This window comes from Bactrocera dorsalis, chromosome 2 (genome assembly GCF_023373825.1).
Source record: "Bactrocera dorsalis isolate Fly_Bdor chromosome 2, ASM2337382v1, whole genome shotgun sequence".
NCBI lineage: Eukaryota > Metazoa > Arthropoda > Insecta > Diptera > Tephritidae > Bactrocera > Bactrocera dorsalis.
Window position 1 is genome coordinate 57900015 of NC_064304.1, and position 24092 is coordinate 57924106.

At 40.2% G+C, this 24092-nt stretch overlaps 2 protein-coding genes across 2 annotated transcripts in view; both read left to right on the forward strand.

The window, feature by feature from the left end:
• Positions 1-24092, forward strand: part of LOC125776324 (uncharacterized) — a 369137-nt gene that overhangs the window by 337212 nt on the left and 7833 nt on the right. The gene's annotated exons all lie outside the window — the stretch shown is intronic.
• LOC105234196 (39S ribosomal protein L37, mitochondrial) lies at positions 17677-19664 on the forward strand. Its single transcript, XM_029548673.2, has 7 exons — positions 17677-17938; positions 18005-18097; positions 18153-18338; positions 18396-18719; positions 18771-19051; positions 19113-19279; positions 19342-19664. The coding sequence occupies exons 3-7, from the start codon at positions 18157-18159 to the stop codon at positions 19594-19596; spliced, it is 1209 nt and encodes a 402-aa protein (XP_029404533.1). The 5' UTR covers positions 17677-17938; positions 18005-18097; positions 18153-18156; the 3' UTR covers positions 19597-19664.

A 24092-nucleotide genomic window follows, 5' to 3' on the forward strand; every position in this document is an offset into this window, starting at 1 on the left:
CTTTGAGCTTTTTTTGGCCACCCAGTTCTCTTTTGGCATTTATTACTATTGCAAGTGTCTATCATTATCGCTTGGTGGTCACTATGTGTGTATATATCACATATTTGCCACTTCGTCTTTCCTGCTAGGGATCTACTCACAAACGCAATGCCGATTATGGAACCATATCCATTTTTTTCAAATGTATTCTTGGTTCCCGTGTTTAGCAGCACCGCATCAAGTACTGAGAATGCTTTGAGCAAGGCATTCCCACGTTGATTAGTTTTTCTGCTTCCCCATTCCAAGGCCCAGGCGTTGAAGTCTCCTGCAATTATGTTCGGAGTTGTTGTTTGGGCATCTCTAACAAGTTCGTCTAGAATTTTCTCGTACGCTTCTAGCGATAAACTTGGCGGCAAGTAGCAACTATAGATATGGCTACCACAAACTTTTGCTCTGGCATAGAACGATCGGCTAGTCAGTGTTCTTTCTTGCACCGCCTTATCGCCGCAGACCCATATTGCCGCTTTACCCGTTCTATCTGAGACCAATGTTCCTGCGCTTAAACTTTTGTATTGCTCGCATATTATTGCAACATCTATTTCCTTTTCGTACACTGTTTGTTTTAGCAGTTCTTGCGCTGCTTCGCAGTGGTTTAAATTTACTTGGCAGATTTTCATTTCCTATTGCTGCTTGCTGCTAGGTAAACTGGGCATCTTTTGCTGCCAATTTGATGGTTTGTATTCGGCCTTCCATTTATTTTGCAGGATACACAAAATGGTTCCTTCACACATGCCTTAGCAAAGTGTCCCTTTTCTCCACACTTCATGCAGCATTTGCTCCTGTCTTCTGGGTTTGTGCACTTGCTTGCTATGTGGCCATATTCGAGGCATCTATAGCATTTTTTAAGGATCGCAGCTTCCCGTATTCTGCACACAACCCAGCCAATCTTTTATTTCAGCTGGATGTGTGTATATAGTGCTGAATGTGGGTTGTAAGCCCGGCTGACTTGTAAAGGGAGTATGGTGAAGGTGCGTGTCCATGATATGAAGTTGGTTTGATGTGGTGTGATAGTGTGGTGTGCGTGCGTATGTACGGGGGAGGATGCTCATTAATACATCCTGGCCCCTCTAGGCGAGTATTTAGCCTAGTAGCCTCTGAAGTTGTTGCAGTGTTGCAACAACGTTGCTGAGACCTGTCCTACGACGGGCCTGCGACCTAGGATGGCACCTCCGATGCGCGGTGGTATGGTGATGACGGCGCCAGGCGCGGGACTCCTCCGAAGGGAAGGCTTGCCTTCGCGGTTGCGGTCGCGGGAGTCGTCGGCTGGCAGTACTGCCGCGAGGGGGATGACGACAGTCAACGTCGGGTCCAGCATTGCGGTGGAACATGGTGTGATGGTGACCCATACAAACCTGGCACTGATACCCGGTGGTGCATTCGCGTGTTAGGTGGGTAGGTGCCAGACAATTTAATCAATGCCCGTGGGCCTGGGCGACCTGCTGGCGTTGCTGAGGCGTCATCCCCTTGAATATGCCGCAATGTGGCAATCGATGTCGGCGGCGACACAGCGCGCACTGAAGTGGTGCTGGTTCCGGAGCCCGTGCTTGCGTGTCACTACGCGGAGCTGTCGGAACTTCTCGGTGGGCTGCGAGAACGATGGTTGTTCGCGGCGCTGCTACAGGGGTAGCTTTAGGGCGCGGAACAGTCACGGCCGAACGTACAGAGAGCGTTGGAGTATTGGGCATCTCGGCTTCCATAGCGACCTGTTAAGAAATAGATTTTTTTTAATTATCATATATATATGTGTATATAATCATATGGCCGGTGGTGGCACGTAATGTGGCAGGAGTGAGTCGTCGTACGGATCGACATTTCCCTTTTGGTTTGGGTTTTTTGGTGACTATTTATTTATAGTGGGTGCGTTTACTATTATATATACATATACATACAATTTTTTTTTTTCTTGTTTATTGGTTGCGGTTACGTTTCGATTTTATCTGCGGTTGGCAAAAAGCACAATTTAACGAGCGGTCTAGTTAGCGTTCCCGATTGTGTACACAGATCGACTACGCGAATATGACCGTCGGAGCCGTAGTAGAGCTTCTCTATGCGGCCAAGCCGCCATTCGGTAGGGGGGAGACAAACGTCATTGATTAAGACACAATCTCCAAGCTTAGGCGAATTTTCTGTGATTTTCCATCGGTACCTTCTGTGGAGGTCCTTTAAATAATCATCTTTCCATCGGCGACTGAAGTCGTGATGGAGAATCTTAAGTCTTTCCCAACGGTTTAATAAGGAAAGCGACTCCACGCCTGGCTCAGGTGTGGCCAGAATGGGCGCTCCTTTAAGAAAATGCCCTGGCGTTAGGGCAGTAAAATCTGAGGGATCTTACGAGAGTGCAGCGAGAGGCCGTGAGTTAAGAACGGCTTCAATTCTAGTTAAGAGGGTCGAGAACTCTTCATAATTGAATTTATAGTTGCCAGCTAGCTTATTGAAATGTGATTTGAAGCTTTTTACAGCTGACTCCCATAAGCCGCCCATGTGAGGGGCGCTTGGGGGGATAAACTGCCAATTGATACCTTGGGGAGCGTATTTTTGGACAATTTCCGGTGAGACTTGTTTTGTGAAGTCCACAAACTGTTTTTCGGTAGCTCTTTGAGCTCCGATAAATGTTTTACCATTATCGCTCATGACTTTCGATGGAAAGCCTCGTCGTCCGACGAAACGAGCAAAAGCCGCAAGAAAAGCCTCCGTCGTCAGATTCGTACATAGCTCAAGGTGTACTGCTTTTGTCGTGAAACAGACAAAAACCGCCACATAGCCTTTCATGAGGGTAGGAGACCTTAGCATGGATGCCTTTATCATAAAAGGCCCAGCAAAATCTACACCTGTAGTGGTGAAAGGCGGAGCAAAATTGCAGCGTTCAGGTGGAAGTGCTGCCATAATCTGCGATCGCATTTTCTGCTTATGCATAGTGCAGACTTTGCACATGAAAATGCACTTCTTTATTTGGGGCTTCAGTCGGGGTATGTACAGCTCTTGGCGGACCATATGTTGCATGAGGCGATGTTCGGCATGGAGCATTAGTATGTGGACATATCTAATAAATAAAGTGGCAAACGGACACCTCTCTGGTATGATCATAGGGTGGCGTTCGTTGTACGTGAGGCTTGAATTAGCAAGCCGACCATTCGCACGAAGTAAACCCTTCGTATCTAGAAATGGGTTTAGAACTAAGAGTGAGCTCCTTTTATCGATAGGCTTCGATTCTCTTAGTAGTTCTATATCGCGGCTGAAGTAGCGCGTTTGGGTTGATGCGATAAGAGCGACCTTTGCTTTTTGTAAGTCTTGGTGCGTCAATTTATCGCAATGGAGATAAGTTGCTCCTTTAACTTTAAGTTTAAGCCGCTCTAAAAACTTGAGCATATAGGCAACTACCCGGAGGGCTCGGGGAATGATGAAAATCGTTCAAGGATGTCAGTGTCATCCAGTGTTGCATGATAAGTGTCGATTTTACGACTTTCTGGGGCAAGTATGTTGCGCATGGGCGATTGTGGCCAAGAATCGGGAGATTCTGTTAACCATCGGGGGCCATTCCACCAGAGGGTGGAGGTGGCGAGATGCAGAGGTTTGCATCCTCTTGTACCTAGATCAGCAGGATTGTCAGCACTGGCTACGTGACGCCAAGTGACTGATCCTACTAGGTCAAGTATTTCAGACGTTCGGTTAGAAATATAAGTTTTCCACGCATGTGGTGGTTTTTCTAACCAGGCTAGAACTATCTCGGAATCGAACCATAAATATAGTCTGTATTTCGCCATTTTTAAGTGGGTCTGCACCATTGAAGCTAGCTTTGCTAGTAGCAGAGCGCCACAGAGTTCAAGTCGTGGAAGACTTAGCGTTTTTAGAGGCGCAACTTTTGCTTTTGCCGCTAATAAGTGGCTTGTAGTTGCGACATCGGTTTGTGTACGCACATATATAGTGGCACAATATGCCTTTTCAGAGGCGTGGCAGAAGCCGTGTAGTTTCACGTTGTATTCGGGGGAATAGTTGACCCACCGTGGAATTTGTATCTTTGAGATGTCGTTCAAGTTATTAGCGAACTGGGACCATCTTTCTAACCGAATAGGTTTCACTTGTTCGTCCCAGTCGGTTCCGTCTAGCCATAATTCTTGGATCAAGATTTTCGCTTGTATCATAATTGGCGAAAGCCATCCTGCGGGGTCAAAAAGTTTTGCCACCGAGGAGAGAATTTGGCGTTTTGTAATGGCGGATAATGCGGATATGGACTCAGTCGTGTATGAAAACTGGTCCGATATCGCATTCCATTGGATGCCTAGTGTTTTTGTTGTACTATCCTTTTCAAATATAAGGAAATTAGTATTTAACAAATCGTCTTTAGGAATATTTTTTAAAATATTTGGGTGATTGGCAGTAATCTTTTTTAAAGGAAACCCTGCGGTATTGAGGGCATTTATTACCCGTGATAAGGTCTCGTATGCTTGTGGAAGACTGTGGCTTCCAGACAGGATATCGTCTACATACGTTTGCGTTTTTAAGACTTGTGTTGCCAGTGGAAATTCTGGCTTTGTGTCTTCTGCCAGTTCGTGTAGTGTACGAATGGCTAGATATGGGGCACAGTTTACGCCAAAAGTAACTGTTTTTAATTTAAAGTCGCGTAGCGGACTATTGGCAGATTTTCGGAAAATAATCCGCTGAAATTCTTGATCATCTTTATGAACCAGTATTTGCCGATACATCTTTTCGACATCCCCATTGAACACGTATTTGTATATACGCCAGTTCAATATGAGGAGCATTAAATCTGGTTGGAGTGTGGGTCCCGTAAATAGAATATCATTTAGGGAATTACCTGAGCTCGTGGTCCGTGATGCATTGAAGACCACTCGAACTTTTGTTGTTTTCTTTTCAGTCTTTACTACTGCATGGTGTGGCAAGTAGAAAGAGTAATATTTGCCTCTTATGATTTTTTCACATGGGCTTATTTCCTCCATGTGATCTAAATGAAGGTATTCTTCCACGACACCATCATAAACTTGTTTAAGCTCACCTCTTTTAAGTCGGTTTTTCTCCATACTTAGAAACTGCTGTATTGCAGAGGTGCGAGAGTGACCTAAGGCGAGTGTGTCTGGAAATTGTTGTTTTATTGGTAGTCGTACGACATACCGACCATTATCTGATCGAGTAGTTGTGGCTTTGTAAAAGTCTTCACAATACTGATCTTCAGGTGTTGTAATTGGAATGGGGGGGAGTTCTTCTATCTCCCAAAATCTTCTCAATTGTGAATTGAGGTACTCCTTTGAGATTTCCTCAACTTGAGTTGTCATGGCTGTGACTGGTTCCGCAACTAGTCCACTTAGGACCCATCCGAAAAAGGTATTTTGCGCCAGTAGTGTTTTTGAAATTTTTTCCACACCTTCTAGTATAATTTGCGATATGAGATCGCTGCCTAATAGCAGGTCTATTTGAGCGGGGGTGTTGCAGTTGGGATCTGCTAGAGTCAGATGTGAAATCTTATCCCAATGCTTGCTATTTATTTTATAACTTGGAAGCATGTTTGTCAGTTGCGGTAAGACAATAGCATTTGCTTGAATGCGCTTATCCGCTTGGGGGGAAATTAGGGTAATGGGGCAAATTTTATGTGAGTTTTGTACTACTCGTCCGCCCATTCCCGTAATTTCATAGTTGGCATGTTTTGTTGGCAGTTTTAGCCTATTTTGTGCCCTAGACGCTATGAATGATCGTCGCGATCCTTGGTCTATTAGGGCTCTTAGTTTGAACAGTTCTCCTCGATGTTCGATGGAGACAACTGCTGTAGGTACTAGTACTCTACTATGATTTTCGCTGTGTAGCGTTTGAGTTTTTAATGCCTTTGAACAACATGGTGTCTCTTGGCAATTTTCTTGAGGTTTTGTTTCGGGAGTTGCTGTTGCAACTAAACCCGTGGCTTTTTTTGAAAAAGCGCTGCTATGAGATGTGTTGGGAAAGTTATTGAGATGTAACATAGAGTGATGCCTTTTGTGGCAATATACGCAATTAAATTTGCTTTCGCAAGTATTGAGATTGTGTGAGTGGGACAAGCAGTTTGTACAGAGTCTTTTTGACCTGACAAAGTTGTTCCTTTCAGTGACATTCATTTTTTTAAATTTCTCGCAAGCTTTTAACTTATGCCCTCCAGAACATAGTTCGCATGACGTGAATTTATTTTGTTCAGATGTGAACGATTGTGTTTTGAAAAAGCTTCTGTTTAAATTATTGTTGCTTCCGGCTTGGGGTCTATTGAAGCTTCGATTTAAGTCTTGTTGAACGTTTTTAGTTCTGACTACTTTTTTGTCTACCCTTTCCGCAATTTCGTATTGGGTAGTTAAGAAATCTTTCATCTGCTGCCACGTTGGGCATTTTCTTCTTGATGAGAGCGATTGCTCCCACAAAAGTAATGATTTTTCTGGTAATGCGGCGGTACAGATGTTTACCAGAATAGGATCCCAATTGTGAGTGGGAATATTTTGTGTCGATAGAACCGACAAACAATTTGAAACAGTGGATTCTAGTTTCATGAATTCTTCACTGGTTTCTCTTTGAATTTTAGGCAAGTTCATTAGTATCGTTACTTGCTTGTCAACTAATATTCTCTCATTTTCGTATCTTTGTCTTAAAGCTTCCCAAGCTAAATTAAAATTATCGTCATTCAATGCGAACTGCTTGACTATTACGCCTGCTTGACCTTTAGTTTTGTATCGGAGGTGATACAATTTTTGCGCTTGTGATAATTTTGGATGGTTTATGTACACGGCTGTAAACATGTCCCGGAAGGACGGCCATTGTTCATAACCTCCATGAAATATTTCAGTATCACACGCTGGCACTTTGAGATGAATGCCTGAACTTGTCTCTTGGGCTTGCATTTGTGGTAGCTCTACTCTACTGTGGGGAGTAGGTGCAATTGCCTTTATAAGCTTTAATTGATCTGATATCATTGCTTTTGTGTCTTCATATCGGTCTAAGCAATTTTCGTATTTGGCGTAAGCCGAAGATTTGAAATTTTCAGGTAGATCTGAATCATCAGTTTCTACTATTGCGTCGTATGCCGCTTGGAGGCGTGTCCAAAAGTTGTCAATAGATTTATTTTTAATTTCTAGTACCGATTCAGAGTTGTCCTGAATCGGTGAAGATGCAAATCGAGTGCAGTATTTAATTAAGCTGTCACTCTCGGAAATGAATTTAATATACGAAATGTCTTTCCCCCTTTTCTGCTTTGTAGCACCTTGCTTTGAGCGTGTAGCTTCAGCAGGTGTACATGGACTTTGTCATCATTAATCATTTTGGGAATTCTTAAGAATTCTGCTTTTGATTCTTTTGAATCTGTGTTCATTCAGAAAATTTGATTTATAAAATATATATGTATATTTTATTATAATAGAAAAATGTGTCACCGAAAACTCCTTTTAATCAATAAGAGTTGTTAAGTTCCGCAAAATTGGATTATTACAATATGTATGTAACCGGGAGCTCTTTTCAATAAATAAGAGCTGTTACTTTCGACAAAGTATTTAATAACGCGTTATCGTTTATATTTATCTCGTTTGTCGAGTTTCTTTTTTTTTTTTTCTATTTTTTTTTTTTTCGGATTTATTCGGATGCCCTTGTATCAGTGCGCACCGAAACTAGGTCAATCTCCTTTGTACACACTTGTGGATTTTATGCATATAGTATGCGTTAAATAAAATATGTGCAAGTATGCTTGTTCTTATGTGACGAGAAACAAGATAAATGCTAGGAATCGCCAAAATTGGACTTTCAATATATGTGTGTATGTATGTACAAAGGTATATAGCATATAAAATATTTACTATGGTTACCCAAAGTTGTTTTTGGTTACCCGCACCGTTTCTGTTTTTATTTTTTCTTTTGTGTTGTATCCTATGTTCATAGGTATACAAGCATTGAAATAAACGGCAATCTAGTTATATACGTCGCGTCTATGTATTCGCGGTTGTGTACTGGCGTTTAGAAATGAATATTATGTACATATATATATTATATATGTATATGTTATATGCGATAAAGCGCTAATGAAATATTATTATGCATTTACACGGTTATGTATGTATGTTTTGTAAATGTATAATATGTATATATATAAATCAATTTGCCTTTTGCTCTTTATAGACATCCGCTTGAGGGTGTGTATATATGTATGTATGTTTGTATTCTCTTTTAGTTGTTTTCTTCTTGCTATTTTTTGCTTACTTTTTGGAAGCAATTCCTCTCACAGCTTCATAAGCTGAAGAGGTATTGTTCGTATAATTTGCAAGTATGCCTCTCACAGTAAGTGAACTGGAGCGGTATTGCCAGAATAGTTTGAAATTAGATTTTTATTGAATTTTTTGTGGATTGTGTGTATTGTATACACGAAAGTAAGCTTATAATGCAAGGAATAGTAAATTATTTAGTTAAATTTATTAAAATATACATATATATATATATATATACTGTGGTTATATATATACATATATATTATTTACCGTATTGGTTTGTATCGGTACTTAAATTTCCCGCCGATTTAGAATTTTTATTAACCGTTTTTATTAAACGGGTTTGATTTCCATCGGTTTTATCAAATTGACCGTTCGTGCAACGTTACATACATACATAGATACATATAATAAATAAATCAAAGGTGAAATGGATACACTCACTCTGATTTTCCTCAGGGACTTTGGGAAATATTGGTTGCCAAGGTTGTGTGTTTCCTTTCTTCTCTTGATGGGAATTCTTTCCAACGCCGGCGTTCCTCTTATTGTGCTGCTGTTTTTCTTTTTTTTTCCTCTTTTGTTTTATTTGTATTTTGTTGTTATTTATTTGTTTGTTATAAGTTCGCGCCCGTATTTTATTTATAGGTTTTAATGTCCGCGCCCGGGTTTTATTTAGTTTTAGTTTGCACCCACTTTTAACTTTTATTATTATTATTATTCGGGTATCACCGTTTTGTGCACTTTTACTTTTAGTTTGTACAGATGTATGTACATATTATTCCACTGCACTTTTTGTTTTCTCAAATGTAGATTGGTGTGAATTCACCATGTACATTTCACTTTCATATGTAAAACTTTGGTTATTGTTTTACATATATATGCATATGTATATACATATATATATTTTACCGCTTCACCAAAGTGCCGTTCGTTTTGTCTCGAAGGACCATATAAAAATCATAACCACACTTTTTCCTGCGCACCCCGAATTCTTACATTTTTTAGGAACAAATGAAAAAATGGACTTACTTCCATGCGCAATTTAAAATGCTTTGCACAATGAATATCGACTGAGAATTCCAACTCAGGATGAAAGATGGAAAAACTGGAGGGTGGCACACACGCCGTTTAAAGATGTTCGCACCCGCGTAACTCCGACTTGAAATATGTATAACAATGTTGAAAAACTGGAGGATGGCACACACGCCGTTTAAAGATGTTCGCACACGCGTAACTCCGACTGGATATATAAAAATGTTGGAAAACTGGAGGCTGGCACACACGTCGTTTAAGGATGTTCGCACACGCGTAACTCCGACTTGAAATGTATATAAAATGTTGGAAAAACTGAAGGCTGGCACACACGCCGTTTAAGGATGTTCGCACACGCGTAACTCCGACTTGAAATGTATATAAAATGTTGGAAAAACTGAAGGCTGGCACACACGCCGTTTAAGGATGTTCGCACACGCGTAACTCCGACTTGATATATGTATAAAAATGTTGAAAAACTGGAGGCTCATGAAACCGCTGCTCAAAAAACGGATCGCAATGATGAAACGTTATTAAAAATGGCTCGCACACGCGCACTTGTTGCTGCGGAGAACGAAAGCGAAGTGTGTTGCGGTTCCTTTTTTCCCTTTTCATGTTTTATGCGGAATCAGCTGGATGTGTGTATATAGTGATGAATGTGGGTTGTAAGCCCGGCTGACTTGTAAAGGGATTATGGTGAAGGTGCGTGTCCATGATATGAAGTTGGGTTGATGTGGTGTGATAGTGTGGTGTGCGTGCGTATGTACGGGGGAGGATGCTCATTTATACAAATGGGAAAAAGCTGCACTCTCTCTTCTTATGCGACAGCTCAACCGATCCAGACGTGGTAAGTGTGTTTCCAAATTATATATTAAAACTATTTTTATCATAAGAAACATTTTGTTTTAATTAATATTTTTGTGGAGTCATTTGCATCGTCGGTTTCCCCAGGGCCAACCACAACTACGGAAAGAGCCACACCGTGCTCCACCACCCGAATTATCGGTTAGGTTTGCTTTCATACATCACAAAGTTGTGAGCTCGGGTTACCTATGTTAAGGTAACCAGACAAAACTATAAAATTTCTTTTATTAACATTTCCTATGCAAATAAACTATTTCAGGTTAATATGGAGAAGTCTTTTACTCTCAATTTTAACAATTCCAAAAAAAGGTATATCTTCTTCTTCTTTATTGACATAGACAGCACTTACGCGGTAATGACCGAGTTTACAACAGCGTGCCAATGAAATGGAAGTCTTCTTCTGCATCCACCGGCGGGTAATGCGTCGAATACAGTGTTTTTATCCGTTCGAACGACATGACCTAACTAGCGTAACCACCATCTTTTAAGTCGCTGCGCTATGTAAAAGTCGTCGTACTAATAAGGTACTATCGAGTGTATTGTGTGAAAGATAAAAGCCCACCGTCAACAAACTGATTGAATCTTATCAGTGTGGCGTTAGACCTGGAAAATCAACGACTGACATCTGGTCAGATATTTCGCATGCGCCGTATCTTGGAAAAGACGCGTGATAAGAGAATCGACACACAACACCTCTTCGCCGAAAGCTGCAAAGCTGCTTTGTCGAAAAGGAGCTGCCTTTATGCCGCTATGTCTGAATTTAGTATCTCCGCAGAGGTATAGACGATGACAACAACCGATGAGTCGACGTTACGAGTTTTCGAGAGAAAGGTTCTCCAGCAATGAAAGTATTCGACGCAGTACCCGTCGGTGGAAGCAGAGGAAGAGGAAGACCTCCACTCCGTTGGAAGGACCAAGTGGAGAAGGACCTGGCTTCGCTTGGGATATCCAATTGGTGCCATGTAGCAAAAAGAAGAAGCGACTGGCGAGCGGTTGTTAACTCGGCTATAATCGCGTAAGCGGTGTCTACGCCAGTAAAGAAGAAAAAAAAGACTTCAAATATTCGGACGAAAAAGCTATATGTTTGATCGAACAAAAGTTTTCAATGTTGAGTCAAAAAGCGTTATCGCTTGTCAAGTACTATGATGAGATCGAACGCAAATTGACTCTGTTGATAAATAAAACTACAATGATTACAAACACTTATTCAGTATCTCTCCAAGTAATATCGTGATGATGGTTTCGCATTCATTATGTGACATTCTATTTTTATCAAGACCAATGGACCTAAGCGCTGCATTAACCCTAACTCAAGAGCTCGAATGACTGAAAGGACTTTCATTAACTCATTTCTTATCTCAATAATTCAATAATTACCAATACTATTCACAGTACCGTAAAACCTCCAACGGCAAGGATTAATGCCTATGAACATTGATCCATCATTTTCTCGATTTAGACAAACCGGAGAGTAACCGCATCAGAACAATGATATCGCATAACCGATCTTCTTCTTCTTTACTGGCGTAAACACCGCTTACGCGATTATAGCCGAGTCAACAATAGCGCGCCAGTCGTTTCTTCTCTTCGCTACGTGGCGCCAATTGGATATTCCAAGCGAAGCCAGGTCCTTCTCCACTTGGTCCTTCCAACGGAGTGGAGGTCTTCCTCTTCCTCTGCTTCCCGCGGCGGGTACTGCGTCGAATACTTTCAGAGCCGGAGTGTTTTCATCCATCCGGACAACATGACCTAGCCAGCGTAGCCGCTGTCTTTTAATTCGCTGAACTATGTCAATGTCGTCATATATCTCATACAGCACATCGTTCCATCGAATGCGATATTCGCCGTGGCCAACGCGCAAAGGACCATAAATCTTTCGCAGAACTTTTCTCTCGAAAACTCGCAACGTCGACTCATCGGTTGTTGTCATCGTCCAAGCCTCTGCACCATATAGCAGGACGGGAATTATGAGCGACTTATAGAGTTTGGCTTTTGTTCGTCGAGAGAGGACTCAACTTTTCAATTGCCTACTTAGTCCGAAGTAGCACCTGTTGGCAAGAGTAATCCTGCGTTGGATTTCCAGGCTGACATTGTTGGTGGTGTTAACACTGGTTCCTAAATAGACGAAATTATCTACAACTTCAAAGTTATGACTGTCAACAGTGACGTGGGAGCCAAGTCGCGAGTGCGACGACTGTTTGTTTGATGACAGGAGATATTTCGTCTTGCCCTCGTTCACTGCCAGACCCATTTACGTTGCTTCCTTGTTCAGTCTGGAGAAAGCAGAACTAACGGCGCGGGTGTTAAGACCGAGGATATCAATATCATCGGCATACGCCAGCAGCTGTACACTCTTATAAAAGATTGTACCTGCTCGATTAAGTTCTGCAGCTCGAATAATTTTCTCCAGCAGCAGATTGAAGAAGTCGCACCATAGGGGGTCGCCTTGTCTGAAACCTCGTTTGGTATCGAACGGCTCGGTGAGGTCCTTCCCGATCCTGACGGAACTTTTCGTGTTGCTCAACGTCAGTTTACACAGCCGTATTAATTTTGCGGGGATACCAAATTCAGTCATCGCGGCATAAAGGCAGCTCCTTTTTGTGCTGTCGAAAGCAGCTTTGAAATCGACGAATAGGTGGTGAGTGTCGATTCTCCTTTCACGGGTCTTTTCCAAGATTTGGCGCATGGTGAATATCTGGCCGGTTGTTGATTTACCAGGTCTGAAGCCACACTGATAAGGTCCAATCAGCTTGTTGACAGTGGGCTTTAATCTTTCACACAATACGCTCGATAGAACTTTATATGCGATATTGAGGAGGCTAATCCCATGGTAGTTGGCGCAGATTGTGGGGTCTCCTTTTTTATGGATTGGGCATAGCACACTTAAATTCCAATCGTTGGGCATACTTTCGTCCGACCATATTTTACAAAGAAGCTGATGCATGCACCTTATCAGCTCTTCGCCGCCGTATTTGAATAGCTCGGCCGGCAATCCATCGGCCCCTGCCGCTTTGTTGTTTTTCAGTCGGGCAATTGCTATTCGAACTTCTTCATGGTCGGGCAATGGAACGTCTGCTCCATCGTCATCGATTTGGGTATCGGGTTCGCCTTCTCCTGGTGTTGTGCGTACACTGCCATTCAGCAGGCTGGAGAAGTGTTCCCTCCATTGGTGGCTTCCCTCTTCAACTCTCGGTATCTATCCCATCCCGCACGTGTTGTGGTCGATCGTGACGTTGCGAGGTAGGCAGCCTGTTTTCTCTCCGCTGCGACACGGCACTCCTCGTCGTACCAGCTGTTCTTTTGCACTTTCCGAAAACCAATGGTTTCGGTTGCAGCTGTACGTAAGGAGTTTGAAATGCCGTCCCACAGTTCCCTTATACCGAGTTGTTGACGAGTGCTCTCAGAAAGCAGGAGTGCAAGACGAGTAGAAAATCTTTCGGCTGTCTGTTGTGATTGCAGCTTCTCGACGTCGAACACAAGGAAGGTTTGTTGGCGTGCGTTTTTTGCTGCACAGAGGCGGGTGCGAATTTTGGCTGCAACAATATAGTGGTCCGAGTCGATGTTAGGACCTCGGAGCGCACGCACATCTAAAACACTGGAGACGTGTCTTCCGTCTATCACAACATGATCGATCTGGTTGGTGGTTTTTCGATCCGGAGACAGCCAGGTAGCTTGATGTATCTTCTTATGCTGGAATCTAGTACTACAGATAACCATATTTCGGGCCCCGGCGAAGTCGATCAGCCTCAACCCATTTGGGGATGTTTCCTCGTGGAGGCTGAATTTACCGACCGTAGTGCCAAAGATACCTTCTTTGCCCACCCTGGCGTTGAAGTCGCCAAGCACGATTTTGACATCGTGGCTGTGGCATCTCTCATAAGTGCGCTCCAAGCACTCATAAAAGGCATCTTTGGTCACATCGTCCTTCTCTTCCGTCGAGGCGTGGTCGCAAATCAGCGATATGTTGAAGAACCCGCTTTGATGCGGATTGTGGCTAGACGTTCATTCTCCGGAGTGAATGATAGTACTCGGCGACGGAGTCTCTCTCCCACCACGAATCCAACACCAAGCTTGCGCTCCTTTATATGGCCACTGTAGTAGATGTCACAAGGACCTACTCGTCTCAGTCCTTGTCCCGTCCATCGCATTTCTTGGACGGCGGTGATGTCAGCCTTTATTTTCACGAGGACATCAACCAGCTGGGCAGCGGTACCTTCCCAATTAAGGGACCGGACATTCCAGGTGCATGCCCTTAGTTCGTAGTCCTTATTTCGTTTGCCATGGTCGTCATCAAACGGGGGGTCTCTCATCCGAGGCTTATAGTTGATTTTCATTGGGGGTGTTTCTTTACGTGGCGGGTCCCAAACCCAGCGCACAACCCTAAGTAGGGGATATTTCGCCTTCTCACTTCAGCTCGCCTTCAAACGGATGTTCTTAGACTACCCAGAGGATACTTGGTCAAAGACCGGAAGTCGTGAGCTGCTTGAGTCGGGATAATTACCAGAGACAAATAGGATCGAATAATAGAAACTTTAATAATTCTTTTAGCAGATCATTTGCTCCAGACAATCGACACAAATTTTGAACGCAAACGAAAAATCCCAAAATACTAAAGTGACCGTCACGTTAACTTAAAAGGTACAACGGCCAACATTTTGGCGCAAGAAAGACCTCCACTCCGTTGGAGGGACCAAGTGGAGAAGGACCTGGCTTCGCTAGGAATATCTAATTGACGCCACGTAGCGAAAAGAAGAAACGAATGGCGAGCGGTTGTTAAATCGGCTATAATCGCGTAAGCCGTTTCTACGCCAAATAAGAAGAAGAAGAAGAAGTATGCCCCGAGGTCCTAACATCGACTCGGGCCACTATCTTCTTGCAGCCAATATTCGCAGCAAAAAACGCACGTCAACAAACACAAAGAAGGTTCGACGTCGAGAAGCCGTAATCACAACAGACAGTCGAACGATTTTCCACTCGGCTTGCACTGCTGCTCTCTGAGAGCACTCGTCAGCAACTAGGTAAAAGGTAACTGTGGGATGGCATTTCAAACGCCTTACGTACAGCTGCAACCGAAACCATTGGTTTTCGGAAAGTGCAAAGAACAGCAGGTACGACGAGAAATGCCGTAATGCAGCGGAGAGCAAACAGACTGCCTACCTCGCAAAGTTACGATCAGCCACAACACGAGCGGGATTGGAAAAATACCAAAGTTGAAAAAGCCAGACGCTTTGCCGAAAATACCTTCCTTGCCCACCCTGACGGGGCAGCTCTCACAGAAGCGCTCCAAGCGCTCATAGAAGATATCTTTGGTCGCATTATCCTTCTCTTCCGTCGGGGAGTGGTCAAAAATCATCGATATGTTGAAGAACATCGCTTTGATGTGGATTGTGGCTAGACATTCATCCACCGGAGTGAGTGACAGTACTCAGCGACGGAGTCTCTCTCCTACTACAAATCCCACACCAAACTTGCGCTCCTTTATAGGAGGACTTACTCGTCTCAGTCATTGTCCGGTCCATCGCACTTTTTGGACGGCGGTGATGTCAGCCTTTATTTTCACAAGGACATCAACCAGCTGGGCGCGGCAATTCAATGGAACGGACATTCCAGGTAATCGCCCTCAAATCGTAGTCCTTACTTCGTCATCAAAGAGGGGGTCTTTCATCCGAGGCTGTTTTGACTTTTCGTTGAGGGCGTTTTTTACGTGGCGGGTCGCAAACCCAGCGCACAATCCTAAGTAGGGGATGTTTAAACTTCTCACTTTAGCCCGCCTTCAAACGGATGTTCTTAGGATACCCAGAGGATACTTGGTCAAAGACCGGCAATCGTGAGCTGCTTGAGACATGTGTGAAAGAATCGCTTATGGCCACTCCCAAGTAAATGGCGATCAGAGAACTTACCTCACTTGCGTGAACTTTATACATGATTCCATCCTCCACTTCTACAAAACGTGAATTTGTAAGCCAGACCATACGTGAAGTGAGCGAAAGCGACGTAATCGAGCCTTCAACGAACACATGGGAAAAAACGTTAACTTTAGCTGCACCGAAGCTATTGTACCCTTCAGAGATGCATTTCTTTTAGTAACTATGTGTCCAGTTTGTATGGAAGCTATATGCTATTGTAATCCGATCTGAAGAATTTTTTCGGAGATTATGTTATTATCTTAAGCAGTAATCCATGTCAAATTTCGTGAAGATACCACGTCAAATGCGAAAATTTTCCATACAAGCCCTTGATTCCGATCGTTCGGTTTGTATGGCAACTATATGCTATAGTGAGCCGATCTGAACCATTTCTTCCGATATTACATTATTTCTATGAACAATAACTCATACCAAATTTCGTCAAATGAGGAAGTTTCTCATGCAACCATTTGATTCCGATCGTTCAGGTTATATGACAGCTATATGTTATAGTTACCGATCTGACCAATTTCTTCTGAGATTATGTTATTACCTTAAGCAGTAATACATGTCAAATTTCGTGAAGATACCACGTCAATTGCAAAAGTTTTCCACACAAGCCCTTGATTCCGATCATTCAGTTTATATGACGGCTATATTTCTTCGGAGATTACATATTTGCTTTAAAACATAATCTATACCCAATTTCGTGAATATATCTTGTCAAATGCAAACGTTTTTTAAACCAGCACTAGATTCCGATCATTCAGTTTGTATAGCAGCTATATGCTATAGTAACAACGATCTGAACAATTTCTTCGTTAGAGAAAATAACCTGTGCCAACTTTTGTGAAAATACGTTGTCAAATGTAAAAGTTTTCCATACAAGAACTTGATTCCGATCGTTCAGTTTGTATGGCAATGTTTTAGTGGTCCGATATCGGCAGGTTCGACAAATGTTCAGCTTCTTGAAGAGAAACTGACGTTTTCAAAATTTCAAAACGATATATTAGAAACTGAGGACTAGTTCGAATATATACCGACAGACGGACGGACAGACAAACAGTGGACATGGGTAAATCGACTCAGTCAACATACTGATCATTTAAATATATACTCTATAGGATCTCTGACGCTTTCTTCTGGGTGTTACAAACTTCGTGACAAACTTAATATAATGATTTTTAATGTTGAAGATGGTATATGGTAATTTACTGATATGTAATGTTGGTGAAATGCATAAACTTTTTTTTCAAATCAGGACAACTAATGCAGCTTTTATTGGTTTCTATAATTTAGGAACCCAGAAGAAAATTTGGCACGATTGATTGAGAGACTCCAAAGCTACTATTTCTCTATAGAACATCGCAAATGTATTAGTCCTGAAAATGCGGATGCGGAATGCAGACAATGCTCAAAACTGTTTATGTTATCTGTTTTAAAGTATCCATTGTTATTACAAGTGATATAATAGGGCTATTTTATGCTTCTCTATGTAAAATAACGTCGGGTTTGTTAGAGCTTTTACATATTAGTGGCATCTTCTCTTCTCTGCTGTCGTCGGCAAATTTAAAAATATTTTTAAGTGAGCGAGGGCGACAACCGAGAGCCTGCAGTCGTGTAGTCGTGCTTTTGTTATTGTTTGAATAAATAATTGAACACAAGTGAAATATTGAATAAAAGTTAATTTTTACACTAATTAATATAAAGTAAAAAAGGTAGACGCGAAGTAGGATATGAAAGTTACAAATATGTTAGAAAAATGCTTTGAAAATAGGAGAAAATTGCATTGTTGCAATTAATAACGAAAGTGATGTCAAATTACCTAATAGGAACTTCTATTTTGGACGACAACAGTACTCGTGTGAGAACGGATGTTATGCAAGTTATCGAATGTTTGTATTCTCACTATTTGTGAAATTTCATAGGTCTTTTTATTGTTCCTAGATGCAAATTTTGGTGAATTTTTATTGAATTCTATATCTTAGTCCTAATTGTAGCAGTTGTCCTTAGTGTTCAGATCAAATTATTGAGTGGAAGGTAATTTTAGCCAACGAGAGACGATTAAGTAGTTATACTACAAAATTTCATTTAGAAAAATGCGGTTAACCAACAAATTATGCGCCCAACATCTAGGATGGACTTTTAAGAAACATTGGTTAGTTCAAGGGAAAAGAATACCAGGTGATACAGGAGCTGTGGAAGAAGTCATAAAGAATGGTATTACTTTACAAAGTGTTACTGACATTGCGAAATCTGAGGCGCACAACCAGCGAGAAAGGTAGAAATTTATGTAGAAAAAATTGTTTAGTCTAATAAAGTATGAGTTTAATGACAGCAAATATATTGGCGAGGAGGTTATTAATCTCAATTGGAACACAAAGCCGAGCTACTTATTTGGTGACAATAACATATTACTTAAGGGTATTCAGCAAGCTGTAGTGCTTACAAATACTATTGAAGAACAAAGTTTGCCGGGTTGTATACAGGATTCTTTAGAAAGAGTTCAAATAACTGGATTGTGCGAGCGCAATATAAAAGAAGCAATTGTGGCTTCAAATATATTTTCAGCAGATCAAGCAAAGTTGCCTAAAACAAGGGACAATTTCCGTATTGGATATAATTTCCGCCGAGAGTATGGTATACCAAAAGAAAGGAAAATGTAGGTAATAAATATTTCACATAGGAATATGTTAACGCTATATTTTTACAGTTCGATATTGTTAAATAAATTGATAACCGAATGCGAGAAGATTGCAGGTCGCGACATAAATTGCCAACGGCGCATAATTGACCAGGTCAATTTTAATTTTACTTTGCCTAGAAAAGAAGAAATGTTACTCTTTCGGGTGAAGGCAGAGAAGTTCATTACATCAAGTCGAGCCTTGGCACCCATTAAAGGAATATTCGATTCAGAAATACCAAATATATATCCCCTAAAAAGCACAATATCAATGCCAAAAGAGCATTTATACTCAAATAAAACAATTAGCCGTAAGAATTCTTAAGTTTTTTATTAATTAATTTGCATAAATTGTAAGGTTTTACGTTTCAGCTTTTAGTCGCGACATAAATTTTCATCCTCATACAATATTCATATATTTTGATAATGACAAAGTGGCAAACCTTCATGACGTCCCCGTAAATTTATCTCAATTTCAAAGTCGCAATATGCTCAAAGCATTTGCAGTAGCTGCAGCACGTGCTAAACAACTTTATGGTGTAATTTATACATACATATATGCGTTTACATAATCCTAATATATATGTATTTTTTTTATTAGGATTCTGACGTCGAAAAATTGACTAGGCCCATAGTTGTGCAAAGTATACAGACTGATGGCCGCATATTTCACTTTGGTGTATTTCAACTAAATGACCTACGTATCGATGACTTAGGAGGAGCTAAGAATTATTGGTTTCACTCATCTAATCTTGATCTTTTTGAAAAATGCGAATACGTTTCTGGAAGGCCCAAATTAATAGGATTTAATAAGGATGTTTTGCGATATTTGTACGCGTTTTATATAAATTCTTAACCTTAATGGTTCTTAACATTTCTGATTAAATAAAAATTTAATTTAGTAACAGACAGATTAAACTTAAATTGCGTTGATGTATTTAATGGGGTTAGAAACTGAAGAAACGGTGTTAGTAGGGTCAGTAGAAAGGCACAATTCCAATTTCTTTGGTGCCGCGATTTGAAGGTACCGTTGGAAAGAGAAAGTCCTGATTAACCCATTTACAACCAAGGAGTTAAAAAAAAGTTTATTTAAAATTTTCAGTTTTTTATTGATTTATACCATCGTAGAGATGAACAAAAAAAAATTTTTTTTCTTACATATACGAACATTTTTCTGTACCCACACGAGTACAATGGTCAAGAGTGTATAAAATATTTATGAGTGGGCTATTTTAAAACAATCGCGTTCCACACACAAAGCAGTACCACATAGCTCGCAAATCCACCTGATTCGTTTATGGTAGACTCTGCATCTAAGAGGCTTGAGGATTCTCTTTGGAAAATGTGCTCCTCCAGCTGTAGAAACACTTGGAGCTAACGCGCGCTTAGAATATCTTTTCAATGTGTAGTGTCGTAGGTAGTATCGCGTAATGTCACGTTGAAACTCAAGCAAATCTTTGATACTATTATTCACGTTTTTGTACAGCTTCCAAGCGTTTACCATTGTGGAGCACATCATCGAAGTAAGCAGCGGTCACCACCATTTTTGACCCGTTCCCACGACAGTCGGGTCTACGTAACCGGAACGGACCCGGATTTATATCCGGCCAAGGACTGTCAACTCGGCAGAACTCTGCCGCTACAACAACAACAACCATTTTTGACCAACGTTTTACGTATTTCAACGGTTCAACCGTATCAAAATTAGTTCCCATAATTACGACATTATTGTCATTCCACTTGACAAACAATATTTTATTATTGTGGTCGTATTTGATCTCGAAATATCCTCTTGCTTGTTTTTGGAAATATTTTTTTTTGATTCAAAGGACATTTTTTAGTTCTATTTTCTCTCGTTGCTCCTACGGCTTTGAAGTTTTTCTCACGCAACATACATAGAAGTTCATGACTTTTGAAAAAACCCCACCTTTGAAACTTTTCGCATAATAGATTCGGAAGTGGGCTAGTTTTTGCCATTTTATCAGACTTGTCAAATTCATTATTGTTTGTATTGTTTTATGCGAATTTTTTTTAGAAGTTTGTTCTTTATAAAACAGTGTCTCAAATACCTCAACGGGACTATTACCATCCAAATCCATTTTCATCTTATTTTCTATATACATATTTAGTAGTCGAATCCATTGTCAAGTTGCATGCTTCGTTGTTCCAAATAGGGCTTACAGAACGTATTTAAGCACCCATTCTTTGTAGCTGGGCAAGTGGTATTTCATCTTCGCTGTCAAAGTGTATGCTGTTATTGAATACTTCAACGTATCCAGCAACGTCGTCAGGCAAGTTTATTTCATTTATGTTATCTTCATCACCTTCCTCTTCGTCAGTATTGACATCAACATCAGGAGGAATCATAACGATATCGACGTCATCTGCCTCATCATCATCCGCGATGTCAGCTAAAGCCTGTGAAAGTTGTTTATATCTCTTTCCATAAAAACACGAAGGGTCGGCTTTAGTATACCATCCCACGATTTCAGGGTTAAAAGTGGTATGGTTGGATAGAGCTGCTTCTCCAGATTACGAAAATATATAATTGTTGCCGCCGCAAACTTATAGTTTTCGAGATATTTGCACTTAAAGTTGAAAATTTTGCAAATTTTATCTTGCAATTTCTCGATTTCTAGTAATTATTTATCTCATATTATGCAGTTATAAGTGCATATACTTCATTACATTGTTTATACATATTTATTTTTCAGTAATTATTTAGTTATTTGCTTAAAATAAGCATTTTATATTTTACACAAATTTCATTCCATGCACAATAACAAAAGTATTCCGTGTTGACAGATAATAAGTGTTGCCATAATTATACATTTATCAATCGAATAAAAATGAATAAAAAAATAAGAGTATACCCCAAATACATAACTCATTGCCCCTTTTCCTGATACATCATGATTTTTGATCGGGCCGCCAACGCAAAAAGGAGTTTTACTCAAAAAAAATCTAACACACCCCGGTGTTGGATCGGCCAGGGCTATTTTTTTTTTAATCGCGGTCGAAGGCCGCCAACGCAAAAAGGAGGTTTACCCCCAAAAAAAACCTGACACACCCCGGTGTTGGATCGGCCAGGGTTATTTTTTTTGAAGTGCGGCCGAAGGCCGCCAACGCAAAAAGCGGTTTTACTCAAAAAAAAGCTGTAAGTATGTATTTGCGAATATATTTTTTTTGTTGTTTCTAGGAATAAAACTACGCATATGATCAAAAATTTGTGTGCAAATACTTAGCATTGAGTTACGCCACATGCCTAAACTTGACTGATTTTCTGTACACAAGCGAGTACAATGGTTGTAAATGGGTTAAAAAACATACAGGGTTATAGGGTCCGCAAACGCTTAGTTTACGAGATATTCGACCTTAAAGTTCAAAAATTCGCAAAATTCACCACGATAAACACACTTTATTCACATTTTTTTTCAAATTAATTAAATTACACTATAATCTTTTAAATAAATCCACATTTTACACTTTTAGCAGGTTTTTTACCTAAAAAATCGTTATTTTAAAAAATACATTTGAATCTCATTTGATTACCAAAAATTACGACGAAATGGAGGGCTGCCATGTGATGATAAGGCAATTCGCTGAAATTCCTCTTTTTCGCAAAAATTCCTCTATTCATGCATATGGATATTTTCTTTTTTTAAATTTATTAAGCAAATAAGTAATATTATATACATGTATTAGTAATATTATATAATAATATTACGTAATAAAGTGTAAAGTATACAGTACAGTACGAAAACTCAAATTTTGATTCAATATGAGTGCATGATAACCGAAAAATATAACCATTTTATACCCAAAACTCATATTTTAATATTTCGGCTATTACACAAAGCAACTTTTGTCGTGGCAACTCCAGGTTTATAGGCTAGGGGGCGACGAGGAGAGGAAAATCGCGCCGAGTTTCCAGTGTTCAGTAACTTGCTTTGTGTTCTTATTCGTAACAGCTCGCTGCGACGTTTATCGGCATTCGTGTTCTTTCCTTCGTAGTACATAGTTGCATTTGCGTATATTTTTTTTGTATTAATAGTTTGCGAATTTACTTCTTGCTAGTTTTACTTTACTGGGTTCGTATCTCTGGATTGACAAATGAAACCAAAAGCCGTTTAATTCACTTCAACAAAATCTCTTTATTTTACAACTCGTCTACACTATATCAGTTTACTCTTAGCACTGGTTGATTACGTTGGCGCTGCCACGGCTTATATAGCCACGCACTTCTCGCTGATGCCGACGTGTCCTTCTAGAATATTGCGTCTGGAAATTACCAGAACATAATGCTATACGGCGCCAGACGCAAGCAGACAGCCGCGGCGCCAGACTCAGCAATTGTTTAAGTAGACAAGCAGACAGTGCGGCGCCAGATGTCTATTGTTTCGACAAGCAGACAGCCGCGGCGCCAGATGTCTAAGACAAATGCTATTTCATATACCTACAGCTATTGTTCATTATAAGGGATGCATATAGCAATACAAATACAACTTAATACTACTTTTGTAACAATATTTAAAAAATTTAATTTCATCTTTTGGTAAGTAATTTGCAAATATGTGTACAAATATACATAATATAATACAAATATTTTAGAAAATGGAGTATGACGAAAAAATCGAATTATGTAATTAAAGATATTATGAAATGTATGGAGAAAGCCATACAAATTGATTCAGACGATAGTGAAAAGGGTGATATATGTGAAAGTCTGTCATATAATCTTTGTTTTAATTTTGAATTATAAATAAAATGTATTTCTTAATTGACAGAACTGATTAATATATGTGATAGAGTGGCCCAAATACCTATAAGGAAAAAGAAACGACAATGGGTTAAAGTAAAGTGAAAGAGAATGAGAAAAAAACTCGAACAGAGTTGCGCAATACAAAGTGTATTCAACAAAGTGAACTAAGTATATGACATTTAATTTTTCTTTACGCTTATTTGACATGAATGTTGTCATTGACTTAACCCTTACACTTATTCAAAAATTCAAATTCGGAAATTCAAAAGTAAGCAAATTTCAAAACGAAAAACAATATTTTTTTAAATAACTGAATAAAATGCCGAATATTTGTTGCCTATGCAAAACAACTCATGGAAGCAACTTACCAATGTTTTGTGCTCCAACTGACAAATCGCAACGGAAGGAATGGGAAAAAGTATGTGGCGTACAACTTAGTTTGTCATCGAGAATATGTGGGCTACATTTTAAGGCGGAGGAAATAAAAGATGCAGTACCCTCATTAAACTTACTTCCCAATCTTCAAGAAAAAAAGTAAGAAACCCTCATATTTTGATAAATAGAAATTTTACGTTTTTACTATTGATTAG

Bases quoted from the DNA above. Each gene is read 5' to 3' on its own strand.
- LOC105234196 (XM_029548673.2), top strand. From the start codon at position 18,157: ATGCGGTTAACCAACAAATTATGCGCCCAACATCTAGGATGGACTTTT. The intron at 18,720-18,770 runs GTAGGTAATAAA...ATATTTTTACAG, and splicing joins ATACCAAAAGAAAGGAAAAT to TTCGATATTGTTAAATAAAT. The intron at 19,052-19,112 runs GTAAGAATTCTT...TTTACGTTTCAG, and splicing joins CTCAAATAAAACAATTAGCC to CTTTTAGTCGCGACATAAAT.